This window comes from Eulemur rufifrons, chromosome 2 (genome assembly GCF_041146395.1).
Source record: "Eulemur rufifrons isolate Redbay chromosome 2, OSU_ERuf_1, whole genome shotgun sequence".
Lineage (NCBI taxonomy): Eukaryota > Metazoa > Chordata > Mammalia > Primates > Lemuridae > Eulemur > Eulemur rufifrons.
In genome coordinates this window covers 84,855,487-84,881,734 of record NC_090984.1, presented here as the reverse complement: position 1 = coordinate 84,881,734, position 26,248 = coordinate 84,855,487, and the positions used below count along the sequence as shown (strand labels likewise).

Sequence of the window (26,248 nt, the reverse complement as noted above, 5' to 3'; positions counted from 1 at the left end):
TAGGTAGGTCCTATCATCACCATTTTATAGATGAGGAAACTGAAGCAGAGTGAGGTTAAGTAACCTCTCCGGCATGACTAGCTATTTACTGGCAGAGCTAGAAAAGAAACCCAAGACATCTGACTTCAGGGTCCATCATCATGACTTCCACACCAAACTACGTCTTTGTTTTTCCTTTTTTTTTATTTTAATAGATTTAGGGGGTACAAGTTGAATTCCATTACATGTATATATTGTGTAGTGGTGGAGTCTGGGCTTTTGGTGTAACCATCACCCAAGTAGTGTACATTGTACCCATAGGTAATTTTTCATGCCTCACTCTCTCCCCCTCCCCCCTTACGAGTCTCCAATGTCCATCACACCAATCTGTGTGTCCTTGTGTAGCCATAGTTTAGCTCCCACTTATAAGTGAGAACATGTGGCATTTATTTTTCTGTTCCCAAGTTACTTTGACTTTATTTCATTCTTTTTTATTGCTGAGTAGTACTCCGTGGTATACAATACACTACATTTTCTTAATCCACTCATCAGTTGCCATACTCCATCTTGAAGGTTCTTTGCCGAGAGTGATAAAACAGCAGTGGGACACAGAACTTGAGAAGAGTGGAAGAGGTTTGGAATAGCTATTGGAGTTCAGTAGGGAGTCCATTAGGAAAAAAAGTTAAGGATTACTGAGCAGTGCCGAAGGCCTGGATGCAACTAAACTACAAGGCTTTGTAGTGGACTCCACTAAGCTGGGAAGAGAGGGTCACTGAAAGAGGAGGAGTACGTAGCATATACTCACCCGTCAGGTCTGCTTAGATGTAGTCCTGCTTCCAAAAGTTGCTACTTTTGGAAAGTAGCAACTAATCTATATATAGAAAATATTTTTTTTCTAATAATCCATTGAAATCAAATGCATTTATAGATGTTCTCACAAAATGTCACTATTCACAGCTACTGGCAAATCCCGACACAAGCCTCTAGGAGTCAGTGTGCTTGTTTTTTTACTTAACAACCTACCAAATTCTTCATATTACCACTGAGGGCAGAAAAATCAATTACTTTAGCTGCAGCAAGAAGAACTAAAGGCAAATCATGAAAAATGATGGATGAATGAACAAAATGTGGCATTTTCATACAGTGGAATATTATTTAGCCTTAAAAGGAATGAAATTCTGAAATAAGCTACGACACAGATGAACCTTAAAAAAATACTAAGTGAAACAAGCCAGAAACAAAAGGACACATACTGCATGATTTCACTTATATGAGGTACCTAGAATAGTCAAATTCATAGAGACACAAAGTAAAATGGTGGGTGCCCGAGGCCAGGGGAGGGAGAATGGAATTATTATTTAACGGGTATGGAGTTTCAGTTGGGGATAATGAAAAAATACTGGAGATAGATACTGGTGAATATTGCACAACAATGTGAATGTACTTAAGTCACTGAATTTTATACTTAAAAATGGTTAAAATGGTAAATTTTAGGTATGTACATTTTACTACAAAAAAATTTATGAAAAATGGAATAAGATTGAACGGTTGATGGAATTTGCCTCTGAAGAAAAACTATGTGTCCAGGACAGTTTAGGTACAAACAGATCTATAAAGGGAGGCAGGATGGCCTAAATGGTCTATGTATTCCCCCAATTTACACTAGAAAGCAGGTTTTCAAGATCAGTCATTACATTGCTAGTTAACTGCAGCAGGGACTGCAGCTTTTGACCACCCTGCTTCCAACATCAGAGCTTTAGGAACTTCAGAGGTGGGGATATTTCTAATGAGCTATCAATGTTCCTTTTAGGCAAATACTTTGAGGTCAGGAACTTGGCCTGATTCTTTGTAACCTAGTCTCTCAAAAAGTATCTGGCCCCTAGAAAATATTTATTACATAGCAAGTGAATGTAGATGAAGGTTTGATTTGGGTTAGAAAATGGAGAATAATGTCTTCTTGAGAGTGCTATATCTGACTAGAATGAAATGACATTATATAAAATCACTAATACAAAGGTAAGGCATTATTCTTAATACAAATAGGACAAAAAAGGCTTGAAAATCTCCCTGAATGTCACAGTGTATGTGTCATGATCTGCCTTCTTGGTGAGTTGAAGGTCATTGTCACTGAAGACACAGGAAGCTCTGATTTGCCTTTTGCTTCTTAGTCATCTTGGAAAGAGCAGGGGATGGGGCTTTTTTGCCTATCAAGTTCCTCAATTCTTACAAGTATATAACAATGGATAAACAAAATAATTTACTATTCAGGATACTGGATTTGGAATAAAAGTACGCTAGAAAAAATATTTCTTTTAGTGATTTTTCTAGCTCCAAACCCCTCCAGTTTTAGATAGATTCACTGTGCAGGAGGAAATCTAAGGTAAGGCATTAAGAGTTCCACAGACCTGGTGATCCAGTAGAGCATATCCTGCTAATCTAATCACATTGGGTGATTCATCTGATAAATTTAATTATCAAAAAATTTTATTATTCAAGTTTTATATATTTGCCTCCTATATATGAGTACCATTTTAATTTATGATACACTGAGAACAGTCAAGAATTGTACCTGGTACTTATGATTTAAGAAGCTATATATAAAAATTAAGACTTGTATTTATATATCTATGATGAGATGATAAGGGAAATTGGAAACCAAACAGATGGCTATTTATAAAAACTGATTTCAGGAAAGGATTTAAAGAAGCCTTTTCCAACTTCTTTGTAAACTGGGGAACATATAATTACTTTAAGAAGAATTATGTTTTTTCCTAATTGCACTCCAGATTACACCAAAGGGAAAACATTTAGTAATCTTAAGACTTTTACCTCCTCAATTTTAGATGGATTGCCTTCTAGAATGATTTTTCTAATCAACAACATAGGAAGTCTTCTAGCTGATAAAAGGCCAAATGTTTACTTTCTTCTCAAGAGTTGAATGAATTTTTATGTATTAACACAGATGGTATTCCAGTATTCATCATGGTAAGCAGAAAGGAATAATGAATTTCATCATTCATGTACTGTACAAATACGAAGCTAAAGTAGAATTTTCAGTGATGGTCAATACTGTAGATTCCATGCTATGATTAATTCTAAGAATACAAACTTCTGCATCTTTAGTAGAAAGTGGACTTTTCAGTTGTAACAACATCTTCAAAGAGTTTTTGGTTTGTCTTTGTCTTGCTCTTTTTGACTGCAAAGTGCAAAAGATTCCTGCACAAATTGCCTGCACATTGGGCACTGCTGAAAATACTTGACACAGCCATCACACAAGCATGTGTGTCTGCACGGCAAGAGCACCCAGTTCACAGTCCCGTTCTGGCAAACAACACAGTCCTTGCTGTTCTCTTCAGACGGCTCCACTTCACTTTCAGATAGTCCTGCCTTTTCCAACAAACTTCTGTTTGCGTTTTTTTCTTCTAGAGAGGAATTGCTGGAGAGAGTGGAATTATTATTTGCAGACATGAAAAGTTGCTGAAAATCAAAGAAACAAGTTTAAAGATTATTATAAATAACAATTACTCCTTAAATCTGGGTGTCACAAGAGCTGTTCAAAATTTATGAGCTAGCAAATCTAACTGCAAAGAATAGTTAACTTCTGTAATTACTAACTGAAAAATATAATTATATCCTCATAAATGGCCATTCTTTGAAACTCTGTAAACAAAAGAGACAAAGACTACAAAGAACAACTTACCTTAAGATCATGAAATTGACCTTGAGCCAAGAGTAAATACTGATATAATATTCTGCAGGAAAGTTTGTAAGTCTTATCAGGAATATGAATGACTGATATCATGGAAATCTAAAATAAAAATTGAACACTGGTCAGTACTTAACCTCCTTATATTATTTCACAAATATGTGAAAAATGCTTCTCAAATAAAAATAAGAGGCTGATTAATTATAAAATTTATCAGTAATCTTTATAAATCGCAGTCACTGTAGAAGAACCAGTTACTGACATAGTTGTGGCAGAGTTATTTTAATTGTACTCAAATTTATAAATTTAATGATACAAATCAAAATACCAATGAGCTTTTTTATAGAGCTACATGCATTGACTCTAAAATTCTCATATATAAAAATAAACATGTAAGAATAGCTAGGAAAATATTGAAAAAAGAGAGCTATGATTGGGATTAGACCAGTCAGATATTGAAACATACTATAAAGCCTCTAAAACCAAAACAGTGTGGGTACTAGTACATGAACAGATGGAGGGAACAGAATCAACAGTCCAGAAATAGATCTAATTATGTATGCAAATATGATAAAGGTGTCATCTCAAATCACTGGACAAAGAGAGTCTTTTTAATAAACAGTATTGGGACAACTGGATAGCTATTTTGGAAAAATATAACATTACAAGCATTGCTCAGCCCATACATAAGAATAAACTCCAAAAGCCTAAAAGATCTAAATGTAAAAAGTAAAACTATATTAACACTATAAGAAAATGGGTAAGTTCCTTTTCAGTCTCAGTGGAGGGAAGACTTTATGACTCAAAACGTAGAGGCAGATAAATTTGATACATTTGATGATATAAAAATTAAAAACCTGCATGCCAAGAAAGTACCGTAATAGAAGTCAAAATACATAACAAACTGGAATAAAATATTCACAACATATATCACAGATTAAGGGTTAGTATCCCTAATTCATGAAGCACTTTTAAAAACTAAAAAATGACCAACATCCTACAGAAAAATGGGCAAGATATGAATAATTCACAAAAAGATATAAACATGTCCCCTAACCATATTAAGAGATGTTTAATTAAAACTGCACTGTTTCTCACTCATTCGATTGAAAAAAATTAAAAAGCTTGTGAATACACTCTATGGAGATACACTCCCACATAGACTGTACGTGGGAAAAAAATTTTTTTAAAAAGGTACAATTCCAGTGGAGGGGAATTTGGCTTTATCTAACAAAACAACATGCATTTACCCTTCAACCATACAACCCCAGTGATATTAAGACACATATGCACAGGTTATTCAGTGCAAGATTACTTGTTACTATAGAATACTAGAAACTACCTGAAGGTCCAACCATAGGAGACTGGCCAAATAACCACGGTACATGCACACCATGCACACGGTGGAGTGCTATGTAACTGTGAGAAAAAATGTCAGGACCATCTATGTGAACTGATCTGATTTCCAGGAGATACTATGAAGTGAAAAAAACAAAGTACTAAAGGACATGTATAGCATAGATGGTATGCTACCTTTCATGTAAGAAAAAAAAGAGAAATAAGAAACACAGGGAGGATAAACCAGAAAACAATGACTTTGGTTAATCTACCAAATCTATAAGGATTGGGGTGTGTGGGAATGGAGTGGAAGAGATTTAGAAGATAAGAACTGAGTATATCACTTTATATGGTTTTCCGACTTTTGAGAGAACAAATCCAAGTAATTTATGGACACAGTTTGGCTATAAATCCTCAGTCTTGGCAGGAAGCAGGGAGAGGGCAGTTTGAGCACCAAAATAATTAAATTCAGTAATGAATTATAAGTCACTGTGGGGGAAAAAATTCATGAAGCCATGGAGATAACAGACAAATAAACAAATGGGAGAGAAGGAAGTCTGTTGCTTGTTGTAGAATGCCGAGGATTGACTGTAGGGAGTGCTGGAGCTGGAAAATAATCATTCTGCAACCATCATGGCAAGAATAAAATATGTCATGGTCTTAAAGTGCCTCTCCACAGACCAAGAGAGAGAAAAACTAGAACAGTGAAGAAATTAGATAGCACCTTAACTGAGAAATCAAAATTAACATCACCGATAAGAGAAAAGAACACTGCATGCTTCTAGAGGTGGTGCCCTGAAAAGCACGTCATCACCCATGCAGTTCACTAGCTGCAAATGCATAAATGTGATCTGACCATGAGAAAACATCAAACAAAATGAGACTGTTCTATTTTACCCAAAGGGTATGTGTATGTAACTGTATTCTTCAAAAATGCTAATGCTATAAAAGACAAAGAAAGGCTGTGGAAATGTTCCAGATTAAAGGAGGCTAAACTAGCACTCTGGGAGGCCGAGGCAGGAGGATCATTTGAGGTTAGGAGTTCGAGACCAGCCTGAGCAAGAGTGAGACCCTATCTCTACTAAAAATAGAAAAAAATGAGCCAGGCATGGTGGCATGTGCCTGCAGTTCCAGCTACTTGAGAGGCTAAGGCAGGAGGATCGCTTGAGCCCAGGAGTTTGAGGTTGCTGTGAGCTAGGCTGACACTCCAGCACTCTAGCCCAGGTGACAGAGTGAGACTCTGTCTCAAAAATAAATAAACAAATAAAAAATAAATAAATAAATAAAATAAGAGAGGCTTAAGATAGATGACAAATACAAAATCTGACTCTAGACTAGAACTTGTACTGGAGAGGAAAACATGTTGTGAAGAACACTGTTAGATGAACTGACAAATTAGAATATAGGTAATAGATTGGCTAAAATATTATATCAATGTTAAATTTATAAAATTGGTAACTATACTCTGGTTATATAAGAAAATATCCTCCTAATATCATTAGGAGATACACACAAGTATTTAGGGTAAAGAATCATCACGTATACAACTTACATTCAAATCAATCATTTAAAATATATATGATATCACCTAAGAGCACATTTAGGAATAACATTAATCGGGTGTCGGGCAGATGTGGGGGAGGAGAGTAGGGGATGGGTGTATACATACATAATGAGTGTGATGCGCACCGTCTAGGGGATGGACATGCTTGAAGCTCTGATTGGGGGGGGAGGCAAGGGCAATATACATAACCTAAACTTTTGTACCCCCATAATATGCTGAAATAAAAAGAATATATAAAAATATACATGATAATATATATGTGTGTATATATATGGGCAAATAATACAAATGGAAGAAATGTTAACAATAGGTGATTTGGGTAAAGGACATATGGGTGTTTTGTTTTTTTTTTGAGACAGAGTCTCACTCTGTTGCCTGGGCTAGAGTGAGTGCTGTGGCATCAGCCTAGCTCACAACAACCTCAATCTCCTAAGCTCACGCAATCCTACTGCCTCATCCTCCCGAGTAGCTGGGACTACAGGCATGTGCCACCATGCCCGGCTAATTTTTTTTCTATATATATTTTTTTAGTTGTCCAGATAATTTCTTTCTATTTTTAGTAGAGACGGGGTCTTGCTCTTGCTCAGGCTGGTCTCGAACTCCTGACCTCGAGCGATCCTCTCGCCTCAGCCTTCCAGAGGGCTAGAATTACAGGCATGAGCCACCGTGCCTGGACTTGTTCTTTCACTTTTTTATTTTTGCAACTTTTTGAAATTATGTACAAATAAAGTTTTAAAATGCTACTATGGTTATAAAAACACAATATTCTTTACAAGTTTATAAAGATTTATTAATTCAGTAATGGCATCAGAAGCTTTTAATACTAAGCAAAATGATAGGATTGGTAGAAGATAGTAATGTTATCACCTCATACTAACAAAAGTGTCATTTGATTGAATATTAAAAGCCCCTGAAGCTATTCTCATGCTAGTTATAAATATACATGTAGTTGTAGGTATATACTTGATATGGAAAAAATGTTCAAATATACTATTAAATGAAAGAAGTTTATAAAATAGTTATATACAATTTGATCCTTTTTTTAAAAAAACTATATATATAAACAACTGGAAAGATACAGACAAATGTTCACAGTGGTTATCTCTGGATAACAGAATACAGGTGATTATACTTTTCTCCTTTTGGCTTATCTAGATTTTCTAATTGTTTTCCTGCCACAAAAGTGTTATTTAAATAATACAAGAAAAACACCACACTAATGTAATTAAATTAAAAACAAAAAAATTTAAACTCAAAATCTTGTAATAATAATTCCTACTTTCTTTTTGCAACCTAAAACAGCAAACTGGTTCCTAACTATACTACCTACATGTAATTCTTTGCTGTTACAATAGGAATGGAAATTTAATTTTTTTTATATTTAGAGTCCCTGACCCCCAGATAGAAAAGCCACCAATGACAAAAGAAATATGAAGTGTTCTATTTGCTTTTAAAATTATAAACAGAGAATGTTAATACAAATATCATTCCAAAATTAGCCCCAAACTGAGAGATAAGAGACAAGAGAAGCAAGGATTAACAAGAAAAAGGGGAGAGAGAGTGCAGGTAAGAATAAAAGACACACAAAAGGACCCAGACAGGGAGACATACATAAAGAAAGAAAAAATGGCTGTTAACCCTTGGCAACCAGACACTCAGGCTCCCCAGCTGGGGTGAGCCTTGCACAACTACAGCTGGGCCACACAGTCTTCACTCCAGTTTGATCAGGGACCTGACAGCAAATCCATCTCTGTTTACCAGGCCACTGAACTGGACACTTAAAAAAATGGTTAAAATGGTAAACTTTATGTACATATATTTCACCACACACACATACACAAAATCCTTCCCTGTTTTGATGGAGGAAGAAAGTTGGAAACAAAGATGACCCTGAGCACCTGAAGTAGAGAGAGAGCACCGTCAGTAAAGGGAAAAGGAAACAAACTGGGAAGCTGGGAGGGAAAATGACCGTGATATGATCCTTTTATTTTGAACAAAAGGAAAAGGTAGTTCTCGAGAACAGAACCCAAGGAATTTAGAAGAGATGGGGGACACAGTGTGGAGAGAAAGGTTTCCTGGACCAGGTAAGCAGGGTCAAGAACAAAGCAGCTGGAAATATGAAACACCAGCTTAACAGGTCTCATTTTACCTTCCACTGAGAAGGAAAGAAGGGAGGGAGAACACCAGCAGCTCTCTCATACACACTACCTCCTGCATGTGCAAGTAGGCAGTTTCACTGGCGAGCTCTATGCGGCTCACTAACATTGCTTGCTATGACTTGTTGTTACTTTTTTATTTTTATTTTTTTTTTTTACTTACCAAACCTTTATTGAATACCTATTGTGTTCCAGGCACTGTGCTAGGTTCTGGAAATACACTATTGTTGATATGACTCTTATTTTTTTTATATTTTTATTGTATATATTTAAGGTGTACAACATAATATTTTGACATACATATACATAGTGAAATGGTTACTACAGTCAAGCAAATTAACATATCCATCACCTCATGTAGTGACCCCCACTTTTTTTGTGGCAAGAACATCTAAAACCTACTCTTTTAGCAAAAATTCTGAATGCAACACAATATTATTACCCATAGTCCTCATGTTGTACTTTAGATTTCTAGACCTGTCTGACTTACATATCTGCAACTTTGTCTCCCTTGACCTATATGTCCCCATTTTCCTCCCCCCAGCTCCCCATGACTTGGAAAAAACAATCTAACTTCAGTTCAATGGAACTTCTGTTTGATAATATTTAAAAAAAAAAAAAAAATTAGAGGCAAATGAACAGGCTCTACATTTCTCAATAAGAGACTGCACCTTGCAAAGCTCAATGTATGCTAGTTTCAGGGAGATACTCCTGTTTTAAAAAAAACGTTCGGAGTCAAGCCCTGGTTCCATTTCTCACTACCTAAATAACCAGGATTTTTTTTTTTACTCTGTTTCAGTTTATACAAGGAGAATATTTGTCCTGTCATAACACATTAGGTTGTTGGAAGAAAAAAAATAAGTTAGTGAATATACCTTGTATATCACAAAGTATCAGAAAAAATGCTACCATATCTCTGTTGATGAATATATCCATAGCAAGCACTATTTCCCCAAAAGTTTATTTCATGTATAAGTTTCTGTCATACTTAGAGGATTGTCAAGGCTCTGGACCTCTTAGATTTCTAAGATGCTTTTATCTTCCTAATAGGAATAAACTACCAGACTAAAGAAATAATTGGTATATAATGAGAAAAGAAAATTGTAATTACTGAAAACACAGGGACCAGACATAAGATATAGGTGCAGCAGGGGCATGACAGAAACAAGGTGACTATAAGCATACAAAAAGAAAAAAAAGAATGGCTAACTGCTTATTTATTCTGTGCTAAAAATGTTAAGAAAAAACATGCTTCATAACAGACTTTTTCTACATCGCAGACATGACAGAATATGGAATGATGAAATTAACTTAATTCAACTATATCTTTTATTTTCTAAAGTCATATTCTTGTGACCTATAGGCAAAAAATAAGTCATACTCTGAAGGTGTGGTTATATGTATAAAAATCATACAGGTATATATCCTATATAGTCATTTTTCAAGAAAAATATGTCTAGGCCAAATGTATATCCTCAGAAATTAAAATACAACCTTTTCCATTTCACCAAATAATTAAGAACTACCATCCAAATCACTTAAAGGTAATGCTTTCAGAATTTTCAATTACTTACAATATCATAAATTTCTCGGTCATCCTCATCAGCTAAGGTCAAAAGCACTACCAATGGATAGCGAGATCTGGGCACTGTACCAAAATCTTCAATTTTAGTATCTCTTGGTAATTGGCAATATATTTCTTCTTTGCTATCCTTTTTAATACTTTTTGAAAATGTAAAGGTAAATTGCTACTATAACCAAAAGAACAAAAATATACCAAAAGTTATCCATAACTTAGCAACACTTTAACCATAAAAAGTCTAACATTCATGTGCTAATGGGTATATCAGATAAAAGGATACAAATACTGATATTGATGGAGATATTCACTATACAGAGCATCTTCTAATGCTTGAGGAGTGCTTATTCTGAAGCAATAAACATGCTTCTGCAGAGCTTCATATAATTTTTGAACACTGCAACCCCAGTAGCACGTAAGGAGGCTATCTTCAAGGCAATCTGTTGTCAAGGTTATGCCAGCTGCAAAAGACAAAGGAGACAGAGAATGAAAATTACCTAATGTAACTTCTAATACAATTATACAGAGTAAGTACCAAACACTTCCTTTTGGATGCTGGCCAGGCTGATGGCAGTTAAAAGGACTCATTAAAGGGTAAGCATCTGTAAATGAAAAAACTGGCCTCTATAACAAGAGATATAAAGACCTCAGTGTCTACACAATTTTTGAGTGCTATCTATAAACTCTTTCTTACTATTTATACATTTAAGCTTGGAAATCACCAATTTAATTTTCTTTTTTGGTAATTCCAAGACAATTCTCGTATAAATTTTAAAAACTAAAATACAGTTCACTATTGATAAGCTACCACTCTTATAGTGTACATAATTCTAACTACGAGAAAGAGTACAGCCGAATAGAAACTGTCTCCAAAAGTGGATACACACATCCTATGGGCTCTTCAAGATGATCACTACAGTTAGAAAAATATTAAAAAGAAATTGAGCTTTACTAATATTAATATATACATTGACAACATTAATATACAGTCTTGGCACAAAGTTAATGTCCCACGTAATATGCAAAATATCCTGAGGAAAGAGTGGGGATTCTAAAACATGGAGGGTTTAACAGTGATATACTCATTCATTTGCTTTCAACATAAGAAAAGATATTATAATTTGAGTAGATCTAAGTGGATAAATTGAGTAAACATAAAAATTATATAGTTTTATTATTTAACTCTTACATAGGACTTACTATGTGCCACCTATGTGACTTTTTCCCCAAACGTGGCATTTGTAGCAATATCATGTTCAAGGGTAGTGATATCCAGTCTCAAACCGCTGGCAGTGCAAACTATAACATTTAGTACTCTTTGGCACTGGTGTACTGACTAGACCAAAAGGGCACAGTTGGGGTCATTGTTCCTAGCTGAACAGCCTTGGTCTCTGATTCTGGCTCTTCAAACCTACCAGCACTTCTGTAAGCTATCCAATATTCTTTTACTGAAGTTGTTTCTGTTGCTTGCTAATAGGAATTTTGATTGATATATTACCTATTTTTAAAAATGTGATCAAGAGTATGTGTTGGAAAGAGATATACGAGTATAAGATACCAAAAGTTGGCTGGTTCCACAAGATACCAAAAATTGATTGAGTTTTTCACTTTTCTTCTCAGTATTTAATTGTATGTACAGTAGCAGTGACATGAAGCCATTTCTAATCATATCTAAGAAAAAAATTTAATTAGTAGGAACTTTGCATAGGTAATCAGAGCAAAATTTGATTTCAAATTTTTATATGACTCCAATAATCAGATATTAATTCAAGGATGGAAAATTCTATTAGCTATTAAATGGCTGAAGAACTCCATTAATACATATACATACACACATGCATATATAAAATCACATATATTTTTCTCTATATGTCACTACACATCCATACAACATAAGGCAGGAAAAAAAAGTGGGAGATAGATAGGAAAGGAAAAAACAGAAAACTCATACGGAAAAAAGTAGGGAAAAAAAGACCCAGAAAATGATTACTTAATATTATTGTATTACTGGCAAAAATGTGAAAAGATGTATGTAGGAGGCTATTCATTGTAGCACTAGTTATCATACCAAAATGCTGGAATCAACCCAAATATCCATCAATAGAGGATTAAGTGAATAAAATATGGTACTGTACAATAAAGTACTAAGCAGCTATCAAAAACAAATTGAGGCATATCAGAATCTCTGTACTATCATAAAATGATCTTCAGAATATACTGCTAAATGAAAAAAAAGCAAGGTGGAGAAAAGTAAATACATATGCTACTGTTTACGTCAAGAGAGGATACTCATACATATATGTGTATGTTTACATTAAAAAGGAACAATAGAAGAATAAGCCCTTTAAAAAAAGAAAAATTCAACTTATAGCTTATAGAACATATGGGAAATCTCTGTACTTTCCATTCAATTTTGCTGTGAACCTAAAACTGCACTAAAAAATAAAGTCTATTAAAAAAAAGAAAAAAAAAAAAAAACTACCCAGTTTATTTGCTTTGTAAAAAGAATCAGAGTTCCAGAGATTAATGTATAGTTAACTAAAAGGGGGAGAGTGTCAGAGACTACTGACAATTGGATATTAGTCAGACTTTAAAATAATATCTCTGAAATTAATTAGAACTATAGAATCTATAAAATTCTACTCTCTACAATCGTTCATAAACTTATCCCTTCCATACACTTAGAAGAGAATGTACTGATTTACACTATCTGATAATAGTTCAAGTACTCCTATGCAAAACTATTTTTTTTACTTTTTCACAATTTTTTGCAAAGACAGTTTCCACTTTTATATTTTTTTATCTTCCAAAATTCAGTGCACACACAAAACCATCTTAGATCAATAGCATTAAAAGAATTGGGGCATAGCTGTAAATCAGAAAATTCAGAATAAAAATTAAGTGAAGCAGCATGAGTGTGACTTTTCTCAACCTGACCTTACCCAGACTAGCTATAACAGGCAAATAAGGCAGAGTTTAAGAGACAGCCTTGCAAAGAATTGAAGAAAATAAGGACTATAGCCAAATGTGTTGAGTCACTAAAAAAGAGGAGACACAATGGAGGCAGAAAAACCACAAACCTTCTTGAGGAAGAACCCCTGTGAGAGAAGAAGTAATATATTAAATATATATATAATTAAATATGTATATATTTAATTTATTATATATAATATATAAATATAAATTATTTATAAATATAAATTATATATATTATATATTATTATATGTTATATATAATTAAATATATATAATATATATAATTAAAAATATAATTAATTAAATATATTAAATATAAATAAATATAAAAGGAGACCCTGCATGAGGATAACCAAGCTGGAGTACTGGAAGATGAAAGTTTGAGGTTGTAGGGAATGGAGGTTCACAAACTCCTTCAAAAATCCCATGTATGTTTTTTTTGCCTCACTCTCTTGCTTTATGTTAGCTCTTACCTGGGTGAATAAGCTGCAGTAAAGGAAGCAAGGAAGCTATTTACAAAAGGACAGCAGAAATTCCTAATCAAATCAATTCAACCCAACTAATATACACTGAGTACAGACTTTCAATTTCATTAAAGCCTGTATATTGAGGACATGGAAACACAAATCCAAATATAATATCATTACATAACAACAAAAAAAACCCCAACAGCCTATCACTGGTAAACAGAACTAAATGACTAAGACTAAAAGTGATGTTCTGGTTTATTTGCAAGTTAAATCAGGTTTCCAGATGTTCCCCTTCTCCCCCTAACATATATCAGGCACTGTGGGTACAGTGGTAAACAAACAAACAAAACCTGGATTTTTAAAACCATCTACACATCAAATGAAATAACCTTAAAAATGTCAAAAGTATTGTCACAGTATTATTTCAATGTTCTGTGTAGACACCTTTAATGACACCCAACTTTCCACAGTTTAAACAAATCAAATTTATTCTGCTGAGTACAACTCATACCAAAATCCTTCATATTTCACCACAGAAGACACATAATGAATGGCAAACATTGGTATTTTAAAAATTATTTCAGCAATCATGTTGTTAAGTCTACACATCTAAAAAATTTTTCATGTACTTGAATAATGCTACCATTGGTTAGCACCTAGTGTGCAGGCATAGCTAAGAGGTCTACTTATTGGCTATATTTTCATTTGCTTCAAACATTTGTAGGGCTGGCTCTATTTGTAACTCTTTCTGCCTGAAAAGCAGACTGAGGGATCTCCTCACACTTTCTAACTCAGAAGCGCCCTGTGTTTTACTCACAATGTATCGGCTCTTCTCGTACTTTTTCATTGTATTTCCAGGCCTGTGGAACTGTACTGCAGGAATGATGGCCTTGTTCTGGTAGGTTTTTTTTTTATTGACAGTTCTGCTCAGGACCCAGATGTGACATTGTAGCAGGTTCAAGCCCACAGCCACAGAGGTGGGAGGTCACTGAACCACCACTACTCTGTATACTTTAATCAGACATACACAACCTATCATCTTCTAAACAAATCAGTTTTCTCTGTGTCATGTCTTAAAATTTGGTTTTCTGAAGTGAAAAATGTCAGAATGAACCCTTATCCGCCACTGGGGGGAAAAAGGTCCTAGTTTCCATCAATTCATAGGGTAATAGTATTTACAGCTAAGGAGGAAGAACAAGAAATTTTTTACTTTTTCCCTATAAATCAAGATTTACTTAAGTTTGATGATCCATATTGACTAAGCAAACTGATTTTTGACAAGTGATTAGATTCTGGAAGTTAAAGGCAGGAAGGATGAGTGGACAAAAATGGTCTACAGAAGCCAAGGGAGCAGGAGGTTGAGAAGGAAGGACTGGTCAACTCTAAAATACTGCAGAGAGCATTAACTTGGGCCTGAAAGGCTCCCACTGGATTTGACGACTGTTAGTGGTCAAAGGTGCAGGGCAAAAGTGGTAATTAGTGACCTTGGAGAAAGCCATTTCAGCAGAGATACAGGGAAAAGTCAGACTACGCTGCCCTGAGAAGTAAAAGGGAAGCAGGCAAAGAGGAGAAGGCAAATGCAAACAGCTTTTAAGAAGCTGGCTGTGAACGGAAGAAGAGAAATAGGGGAGTAGTTAGAATAAGATAAAAAGCTGAGAAAGATTTGGTTTGTTTTTAAGATACCGGAAAGGTGAGCAAGCATAAAAGGTGACGGGGTCTCAGCCCAAAAATCTCTGAAGAGCTAAAGAACTATATCTAGAACTGCCTCTCTATACTCTGTACCTGTCACAAAAGCATTTCAAAGTCGAAAAGTTCAAAACAATTTGTTGCCTTTCTTCCAAAACCTGCTGTTCCTCCTGCTCTCCTTATCGGGGTAACAGGATCTGTCTAGGGAGGACCCATAGGAAGAACCTGAGTCTTCCTACACTCTTCTCTCCTACCTGTCCCACTCTACCTGTTATCCATAACAAACCACTTATTGTTTCTCTAATGTTTTACTCTGTTTCTCACCTATTTCAGTGCTTCTCCCTCTACCTAGAACTTCCCCCAAACCCAAGAGGTAAACACCTATTTATTAAGACTCTACTCAAAAAAAAAAAAAAAAAAGCAAAGAAGGAGGAAAAGAAAAATAAATAAATAAATAAATAAATAAGAGAGACTCAGCATATAAAGCCTTTCCTGATTATGCCTCTTCACCTTAACAAATTTTACCATTTCTTTCTTTATAATTCACTCCAGTGGTTCCTAGATGGTCCAGCAATTTATTTTTCCAAGTTAAGTACAGAAACAAACAGCTGTCATCTGTTACTATCATCTACAAAAATAACATTTTATATCAAAATAGTTTATACCAAAATACCATAATTTCAGATTAAAAGACAGTTGTTCTTCCAAAGGTTAGCAACCTTACATTAATTGTATTTAGACATAACACAAAACTTCTTACTTTACTGAAGACCAATGAAAATGGCATAGTCTTAAAATACTTCTCTCATTAACACCTGTAAAACTTCATTCCGCTTTGTATACATATCTGCTTCTGTTTACTACTTGATAAATTCCTTAGGATAAATTCCAAAGTTTGTAAATTCTTAATCTTTGTATCTGCAGTATACAGTCCGGTCCATGGGATAAAATAGATGCTCAATAAATGTTTGTTAAAAGTCTAATGAAGGGGAAGGCAACAGAGAAAGAAAATAAAAGGGCTAAAAAGGGGGTATACACTGAGAGAAAATCTTTGGAAAATAGCCACCAACTTGTAATTGAAGCTGAAGATGGATTAGTGATCTCTAAGCCAAAAGGATTCTTGACTTGTCTCATTTGCTTTTTGAAAACTCTTCTGCTGAACTGGGTCTCTTCTGAATTTCTTAGAATTACTGGAACATCCCAACCAAACCTGAAAAAAAGGTAAAAATAAAATAAAACATTTTAACAAATTTGAAACTTTATATATAAAGTATGTTGTGCTTCATTAGCTATTCCTTCCAACATAAATGTCAGAATAAGGTTAACTTACTCAATTTACATTATTTTACAGAATTAATCTAGAATTAAGGGAGCTTAGAGATCCCACAGAACTGCAATACAGTTGGCCCTCTGTATCCGTGGGTTCCACATCTATGATTCAACCAACTGTGGATTGAAAATATTCAGGGGAAAAAAAACAATAAAAATAATACAATTAAAAAATATGTAGTATAACAACTATTTATATAGCATTTACATCATATTAGGTATAAATAATCTAGAGATGATTTAAAGTATATATGAGAATGTGTATAGGTTATATGCAAATACCACATCATTTTATATAAGGGACTTTAGTACTTTCGGATTTAGATATAGGCAGGGGTCCTGAAATCAATCCCCTCCCAGACACTGAGGAAGGACTATATATTTTTTAGTTGGCTGAATCAGCATACTCTTGAAAACAAAGAGTTCTATTGTTAATATTACTGATAACAACAAAGGAGTATAGTGATTATAGATAAATTATACTTAATATAACAGCAAAAACAAGATGGAATTATTGAATTTTTTTTAAATGTGAAAATATATTCAATATGCAGACTATATGATATGATGTACGGGACAAGAGAACTTTTAAAACACCAAATATAGCCCCTCATTTACATAATATATTTTCTACTTTTAAATTTCATGTAAAAATATAAATTCTGACAATGTGCATTCAACAGACTTAATAGGAAAATGAATGGGACTAAACTCAATTCCTAGTACAATTAAAAACCAGCTTCTGGGACAAATAGGTAACAGAAAAAAAAACCCCACCTAAGTTTACTCAATTTAAATAAATAACCTGAGTTAGTACACACCAGTTAAACCAGGCGACTTCAGTTTAAGATGGCCCAGTAAGGGTCATACTTTGATGTGCTCCCTTCTCTCTAAACACATAGCAGTAATAGATAAAAAGAGAACTCAAAAAGACCTCACTGAAACCAGCAAACAAACTGTAATATATTTAACTAAGGAATAGTAGTATTCAGCACTAAAAATGAAAAACTTATTGCGACAACCACATGGATAAATTTCAAAAACATCGTGTTGTACAAAAGAAGCCTTACACAAGAGTACGTGCTGTACGATTCCCTAATATAAAATTCTAGAGCAGGCAAAACTAATCTATGGTAGAAATATAAAAGAGAACAATGGTTGCTTCTGTATTATATGTAAACATTACTTCAAAAGAAAAAAGAAATATAAACAAAAACAAACACTGAACTCTAGCCAATAATATGCAATGCTTTAGTACTTATGGGTGAAGAGTACAACTTACTCTGAGGTGCATCACAAAAGATAGACTGATGGGTGGATAGAATGACAGATGAATGGACAGATATATAATAAAGAAATTATACCTCCATTTCGCTGGTTCTTAAAAAAAAGAATCTCCATTTCACTGGTTCTTAAAAAAGAAATTATAATAAAATGTTGATGGTAGAATCTAAGTGATGGGCAAATGTGTGTTCACTGTATAATTTTTTTCAATATTTTGTATGTTTGAAAATTGTTATAATGTTAGAAAAAAAGAGACATAGCTGGGTTTAAACACAAATACCTTTATGGATCTAAGAAGGGAAAGAAACACAAAGTAATGAGCAAGGCTGATGCCATGGTTTGATGAGTTCCGAATCTGATAGCATGCAGTGGCAAGTAAATCTTCACCTAGTAAGGAGATCAACATAGGTTGTCCACTCCAGACAAAGGCCAGAGTCAGGTTCACAAATCGAAACCATGAGCTAGGTTAGGCCAATAACGATACAGCACAGAACCAACATTATAAGACCTGGTTCTAGACTGGGGTCTAGGAATCTCGGTGTAGATAATTATAAAATGGCTAAATAGGCAGGATGAGGACAAAGGAAAAGAATAAAAGAAAAAAAATCTACTAAAATTTAGGTTGCAAACTAAAATTCCAAAACACACAAATAAATCTAATACTGAAGAGGAAGCCAATAAAATTAACAAATGGAATAAAAATTCACTTTATTTTATTTATTTATTTATTTTTTTTTTTTGAGACAGAGTCTCACTCAGTTGCCTGGCCTAGAGTGCCGTGGTGTCAGCCTAGCTCACAGCAACCTCAAACTCCTAAGCTCAAGCAATCCTACTGCCTCAGCCTTCCGAGTAGCTGGGACTACAGGCATGTGCCACCATACCCAGCTAATTTTTTTTCTATACATATTTTTAGTTGCCCAGATAATTTCTTTCTATTTTTAATAGAGATGGGGGTCTCGCTCTTGCTCAGGCTGGTCTCGAACTCCTGACCTCGAGCAATCCTCCCTCCTCGGCCTCCCAGAGTGCTAGGATTACAGGCGTGAGCCACCACGCCCGGCCTTATAAAACAGTTGGATAATGCTGCTGTGGTCCCGCCTAATGAAGCTGAAAAGCAAGACCCTAACAGATCAAACTGTTTCCAAGTAACTTAACTGTGACCCAGAACAAGGCTCAAGAATATTTATAGGAATACAAAAATACCCAGCACCCAATAAGGTAAAATTCACAATATATAGCATCCAAAAAAAAAAAATTTACAGGCATGTAAAGAAGCAGGAAAATATCACCCATACTGAGGAAATTAATCTATAGAAATAGATTCAGAAATGATACAGATAATAGGGTCAGTATACAAGGACATCAAAATAGTTGTTACAACTATATTCCATGTATTTAAGAAAGAAAGACTGAGCATATTATATAGAAGCATGGAGAATATAAAAAAGGCCCAAATCAATTTCTAGACATGAAAAATACAATGTTTTAGATTAAAAAAAAAAAAAAAAAAACACTGGATGGGATTAACAGCAGATTAGATATTGTAAAAAAAAAAAAAAAAAGATTAGTAAACTTGAGGACAACATGATAGAAAGCACTCAAAATGAAACACCAAGAGGAAGAAAAGATTGAACAAAAATAAACATCAGTAAGCCAAGGGACAACTTCAAGCAGTCACGTAACTGAAGTCTGCACACGTAATTGCAGTTGGCAGAGGAGGGGCAGAGGACAGATAAAGCATTTGAACACCTAATGGCCAAAAACTTCCTCAAAAATCTTAAAAACTATAAACCTACAGATCCAAGAATCTCAGTGAAACAAAGACAATTATGCTAAGGCACATAATAATCAAATTTCTTAAAACCAGAAATAAACAGAAAAATCCTAAAAGTAGCCAAAGAAAAAAGATACACTACATACTGAGAACAAAGAGTGACAGTAGCTTTCTTATCGTAAGTAATGAAAGCCAGAACATCTTTAAAGGACTAAAAGGAAAAAAAAAAATTGAAAAAAAATCTAGAATTCTATATTTTTCAAAAGCAAAATAAAGACTTTTTCAAATATAACAAAATCTAAAAGAATTCATCAACAACAGACTTGTACAACAACAAATACTAAAGGAAGTCTTTTGGGAAGAAGGAAATTATAATAAATGGGAACATGGATTGATACAATGAATAGCACTGAAGTGGTAACTATGTGGGGGAATATAATCCTTTTCTTACATCTCTTTAAAATATTAGTTGAAGGTAGACAGTGATAAGTTAGAAGTATACTACAAACCCTAAAACAATCACTGAAACAAAATCATTGCTCATAAACCAGCAAAAAAAATAAAATGGAATCACATAAATTATTTAATGCAAATTAGGGCTGAACAAAGAACAGATAGGGCAAATAGAAAACAGACAGCAAGATGGTGGATTTAAATCCAACCATATCAATAATCACATTAAATGTAAATGATCTAAACTTCCCAATTAAAAGGCAAAAATTATCGAATTGGATAAAAACATAAGAACCAAGTATATGGTGCTATAAGAAACCCACTTTAAATATAAAGACACCAGGCATGGTGGCTCACACCTGTAATCCTAGCACTTTGGGAGGCCAAGGCAGGAGGATTCCTTAAGGCCAAGAGTTTAAGATCATGCCTGAGCAAGAGCAAGACCCCATGTCTACAAAAAATAGAAAAATTAAGCCAGGCATGGGGATGCGTGCCTGTAGTTGCAGCTACTTGGGAGACTGAGGCAGGAGGATCACCTGAGGCCAGGAGTTTGAGATTGTAGTAAGCTATGATGATTCCACTTCACTCTAGTCTAGGCAACATAGTGAGACTCTATCTAAAAAAAAAAGTGTGCGTGTGTGTGCACGCGTGTGTGTGCATACACACATAAAGACAAAAATATGCTACACATAAAAAGATGGAAAAAGATATAGCTGCTAACACTAATCAAAAGAAAGCTGGATGCTATATTAATACCAGACAAAATAGATCTCAGAGCAAAGACTATTATCAAGAATAAAGAAGAACATTTCATAGTGATACAAGGGCAAATTTGTCACACACAAAAAATAATCCTAAATGTTTATGTACCATTAACAGAACTTGAAAATATAAAGCAAAAACTGATATAACTGCAAAGAGAAATAAACAAATCCATAATTACAGTAACAAATTCTAATACGCCCCATCACCTCAATAATTGGTAGCACCAATACACAGAAAAGCAGTAAGGATATCAAAGACTTGAAAAACACTATCAACTGATTTGACTTAATTGGCACTTATAGAACATTTCACCCAACAACAGCAAATTATATATTCTTTTTAAGTGCAGTAGGACATTTACCAAAAAGAGATCATATTCTGGGCTATAAAACAAGTCTCAATAAATTTACAAGTCAAATCATAAAAATTATGTTCTTTGACCACAATAGAATCAAATTATACATCAATAACAGAGATATCTTAAAAATTCCCAAGCATTTGGAAACTAAATAACAAACTTCTAAATAACACAGAGATCAAGAAAAAAATCACAGAGGAATTTTTTCAAATTATGAACTGAATAAAAATGAAGACATATCAAAATGTGTGGGTGCTGATAAAGTAGTACTTATAGGGAAATTTAAAAGCAGGAAACATCTGTATTATTAAACATAGGTCACCACTGAGTCCAAGTTTCAGTCAACCGAACAAGTATAAGTTAACACTATAGATCCAGAATTTCTTTTGAAGGTACCCAGTTCAATAAATTTGATCTGACCTAGTGTTAACATTCTATCCTTTGGTTTAACAAACTTACAATCCATTCTCACACAAATTCCCTAGGATTCCATGGATATGAATAGAAAAATTTAGCAATTCTTTTAGAGGATAGACTATTTCCAATCAGGTCTTATTTTGTCCCTACACGATGGAGCATGCAGAGATCTGGGCCTCCTGGTAAAAAGGTAATAGAAGTAGGTCTTAAGTATGGATATTCCTTTGCAAAGCAGCTGCCCCAGGTGAGGTTATTACAGGATCTTCAAGCAAGGGAAGGCCAGTTTTTGCACATGTGGAAAGCAGGCAAGTGGTTTCTATCAATGAGGGAGGCTCAGAGTGAGTGGGGTTTCAAGATTCTCAGCTTTGTCCACGTGTATCTAGATGTCCCCAGTTCAAGTCTCAGGGTTCCACTTTTTTCTAATTAATATTCTAAAGGAGACACTGATAAGACTTTGTAATTCTATTACCAGCACAATGAAAACTATTCTATTTTGAGCAAGGCTGGCTCTGTGCTACACAAAATAAAGTGCTTTAGAGCCATGGAAGCTTTCTGATTCTCTAACACTTGATTGATCTAAGAGTTTAAAGACCTGAGTTTGTCATCTTCTTACTGCTAGTGCTCCAGTGAACTCAGAAGCAACCATTTTACCCCTCCCTCAATCCTTGTGTTCATCATTACTGCCATAATAGTCAAGTACTTTTTAGCCACGTGGTCTACCAAAACACTTGCTTCAGAAATCATTTTATCACAATCAACCAAAAGTAGTAATTTGATTAACTGTGATATTATATGCCGTGGATTACTAGAATCTTATCTCCCATCAGCAAGGAGCTGAAGAAATTACCAAATCAATCCCCAAATGCTATCTTGGAGGGTTTTTCCCTCAGGATCCCATTCTTAGTAACAATTTCTTTATCAATAAGGGTCCAGTCAGGAGACTGAAACCACAGCAGCTATTTTAACAGAGAGAATTTAATATTTAAAAAAGTGTTAATGAGATGTTGAAGAACTGAAAAGGCAAAAAGAGGACATTGAGTACCAAAGAAACAGTAACAGCAGGAAGCAGCTATCACTCCTAGGACAAGGGAACGCAGAAAAGAGAATAAAGAGAATTCTACAGTTTAGAAATTTGTAAGAGGGACCCAATGGAGCTGGCATTCAGATCTGAGGAAAGGATGCTGGTATCTTTAAGGGGGTGCATAAGGCTGGTTCTAGCAGAGTGGCAAAGCATAAACCGGAACAAGTGGGACCAACTGTTCCTGCTACAGTGAGGCACTACTGTGGCAGGACAGATGAGAAAAGGAATCAACAGGAAGCAGCAAGTCCCTTTATCCTCTTTCAGCTTTTCAGTTTCCCTCCCTTGTTGGCAAAGCCAGATAGGCAGCCAGCTAGCAAAGGAGAACTGTGGTTTAGAGTGCTGCCCCAGATTCACAAAAGGGTGGTATGAAGTCAAGGTCAACAGTTTAATAACCTACAGTCAAGAGGAGGCCGGGAGTAGCTACTGAGTCAGGATCCTCGATTATTTTAAACTGCTAAAGGATGTGAATAATCTTCTGGAATCCTTTCTGCACAGTGCCTGGCAGGAGCTACCGAAAACACCACATAAAGAGAAATACCACACTTCTAGATGCATGATGCTTTGCTATTGCTATTGGGATTTCAGTAATCAGATGCTCCTGTTCTTTCTCTGCTCCCACACATTTTAGGTAGACACAGAGAACGGTGGAAAGAAGCAATGGGAAAAAACTCAGAGTAGTACTGAAGAAAGAACCATGACAGAGAAAACAGCTGACATTAGGGATTAAATTTTGGGAGGTTAAAAAAAAATGGCCAGGCGCAGTGGCTCACGCCTATAATCCTAGCACTCTGGGAGGCCAAGGCAGGACGATCGCTCGAGGTTAGGAGTTTGAGACCAGCCCGAGCAAGAGCAAGACCCCCATCTCTACTAAAAATAGAAAGAAATGATCTGGACAGCTAAAAATATATGTAGAAAAAAATTAGCCGGGCATGGTAGCACATGACTGTAGTCCCAGCTGCTCGGGAGGCTAAGGCAGGAGGGTTGCTTGAACCCAGGAGTTTGAGGTTGCTGTGAGCTAGGCTGACACCGCGGCACTCTAGCCCAGGCAACAGAGCAAGACTGTCTCAAAAAAAAAAAAAAAAGAAAAAAATGACAAGGGTGAAAAGCATGGTGGATTAACTAGTTTACCTTTTGGCTGGGGTACTAATAGATGTTTTTATGAGATCCATATGGTATCCAAGTTTTCATCATTTCTAGTCAATAAATCTGTGACCTTGGCTTAATTTTGCAAATAAACATAGTAAAAAGTTTATCTACACAGGCAAGGCTAACTCAGATGGAGAGAATGGTTAGGTTAGGCTCAAGGTGACTGCTTAGGCCTAAATCAGAATGGAAGTGACTAACATTTACATGGTCCTGTGACCTCAGCAACGCTTAGCCCAGACTTCCAAAAGTTCTACAATTATCTGGGCTTCTACCCTTGTAAAAGTCATACTTCAATGGAGTGATAAGGCAATTATTAAATTTTTAAATCAAGTCTTAAACCTGGCAGAGCCTAGATTTGAACCTAGGTCTGTCTGACTCCAAAATCTGTCTCTTAACCACTACAAACATGAAGCTCCTGACTACCCTTCACCCACAGATGCCAGCATCATTATCAATATGGATTTCACTCATTTTCCTATCCCCAATACTAAATATAGGTATCTACGATATCTAATTAGTTGGCCTATTTAAAACAAAAATTTAAGCATATAATGCAATTAGCAACTAGTTACTATTTTTCTTGGTCGAAGAAAATTATGTTTAAGAGGATAACACTGCTGTGAGCTAGGCTGACACCAGCTCATTTAAAAACCCTGTGTTACAGCTGCTTTTCTCACTTGGGCAACACCTTCCTGATTCCAGTTACAAACTTTCTTGAAATGAATAACAGCAATAAAATCTGATAGGTCAAGAATAACAAACTGTGTAAGTCTAGTCTTCATCTTCCCACACCCAAATACATGGAATTTTATGCTCTATTTCTGGCAGGGTGGGGGACAGTGTGGAAATGTTAAAACTTTGGTCAGTCCCTAAAGATGGCATATAGTTTCAGAAACTGACAAGGGCCTGTATCCTTTCTTTAATCACATACATGTGATCAAAGGGTATTTTTCAACTTGTTTTACACAGCCTGCTTTATTCACTAACATATTGTCCTCTGCCCCTCTGCTCATGCTGTTCTCTGAAATGCCTTTTCTTCCCTATTGTACAGGGTCGACTCCATTTATTTTTCAAAATATTCATTCTCCAAAATCCAGCTCATGTTTCTCTCCTCAATGAAGTCCTCTCTGACCTCTTCAGGTCATGACTGTTATCCACTTAGAACTACTGTTTGATCCATTTGGAACTATTAATACAATCTTCTCAAAGGGACTTTGGAGGCTGCAGCCTAGAAAAACTGCTGTGAACTAGAAACATGGTTTCAATTGGCCCTATTTATAAGGCTTGTCTAAACATGATACAATGGCATCTCTTCAAGAGAGAAATTGTAGAACCACTAGGCTAGAATTGCTCAGGAGTTATCTAACAGTCCATTCTCTTTGTCTCCAATAGGTATACGGCCTCTACCTCTTAGTGTAACTTATTTCTTAGGTCTCTTTGAAATACAAAATTGTGATTTTGTAATTCTATCGTCTAAATGTTATTTCAAAAGGTGTGGAAAACGTACAGAAATCGTTAACTTCTCAAACGGTAACAGAGTTCAGTTATAAGTTGCGCTGAAAGATCTGAGGTCAAGGGCTCAGTTCAAGTCAGAAATACAACACTTAAGCTCGTTTATTGTCCATGTCTGTGCACTGTACCACAGGTGACTCATTCACCTTGGGCACACAGTAGGCCCAAATCCGGGACAGAAGCCCGCGGGACAAGCACTTTATCCCAGCAACACGATCAGGCCCTTCCTGGCTGCTTTATCGCCTAGAAACAAAGCTGGGTAAAATACCCCAATCCTGAACCACCCCAGATGCCCGCAGCGACAGGGACAAGACGGTGATGCAGGGGCAGTGACGCAAGTGCAGTGCCTACCTTGTTTTCCTCTCAGAGAAAGTGGGAGCCCTAGGCACCGGCGGTTGGGGGGGACCGAATCCCCCACGGCCTCAGGCGTCCCAACCCCGCAGGACCCCTGCTGCTCGCCGCAGACCCCACTCCCCGCTGTCCACTCCTCCGTTCCTTGCCCCTAGCCCTGGGACACTTACCATCCCAGTACCAGGCCGGTGGTCACGATGAAGCAGGTAAAGACCACCGCAATGTAAAAAAGCGGCGAGTATTCATAAAGCGTTACCAGAAACACCGCAGCCATCGGGGTCTCCCTCCGAGTTGAGCCCGGCTCCAGCCGCCTGGCCCAGCCCCGCC

General features: G+C 35.7%; 1 protein-coding gene across 1 annotated transcript; it reads right to left on the bottom strand.

Annotated features, from left to right (window-relative positions):
• Window positions 1–205: 205 nt before the first annotated feature.
• Window positions 206–26,248, bottom strand: CGRRF1 (cell growth regulator with ring finger domain 1). The gene is made up of 6 exons (XM_069464955.1): window positions 26,092–26,248; window positions 16,525–16,664; window positions 10,606–10,783; window positions 10,318–10,465; window positions 3,680–3,787; window positions 206–3,456 (listed from the first exon to the last, which is right to left on the bottom strand). The coding sequence occupies exons 1-6, from the start codon at window positions 26,193–26,195 to the stop codon at window positions 3,136–3,138; spliced, it is 999 nt and encodes a 332-aa protein (XP_069321056.1). The 5' UTR covers window positions 26,196–26,248; the 3' UTR covers window positions 206–3,135.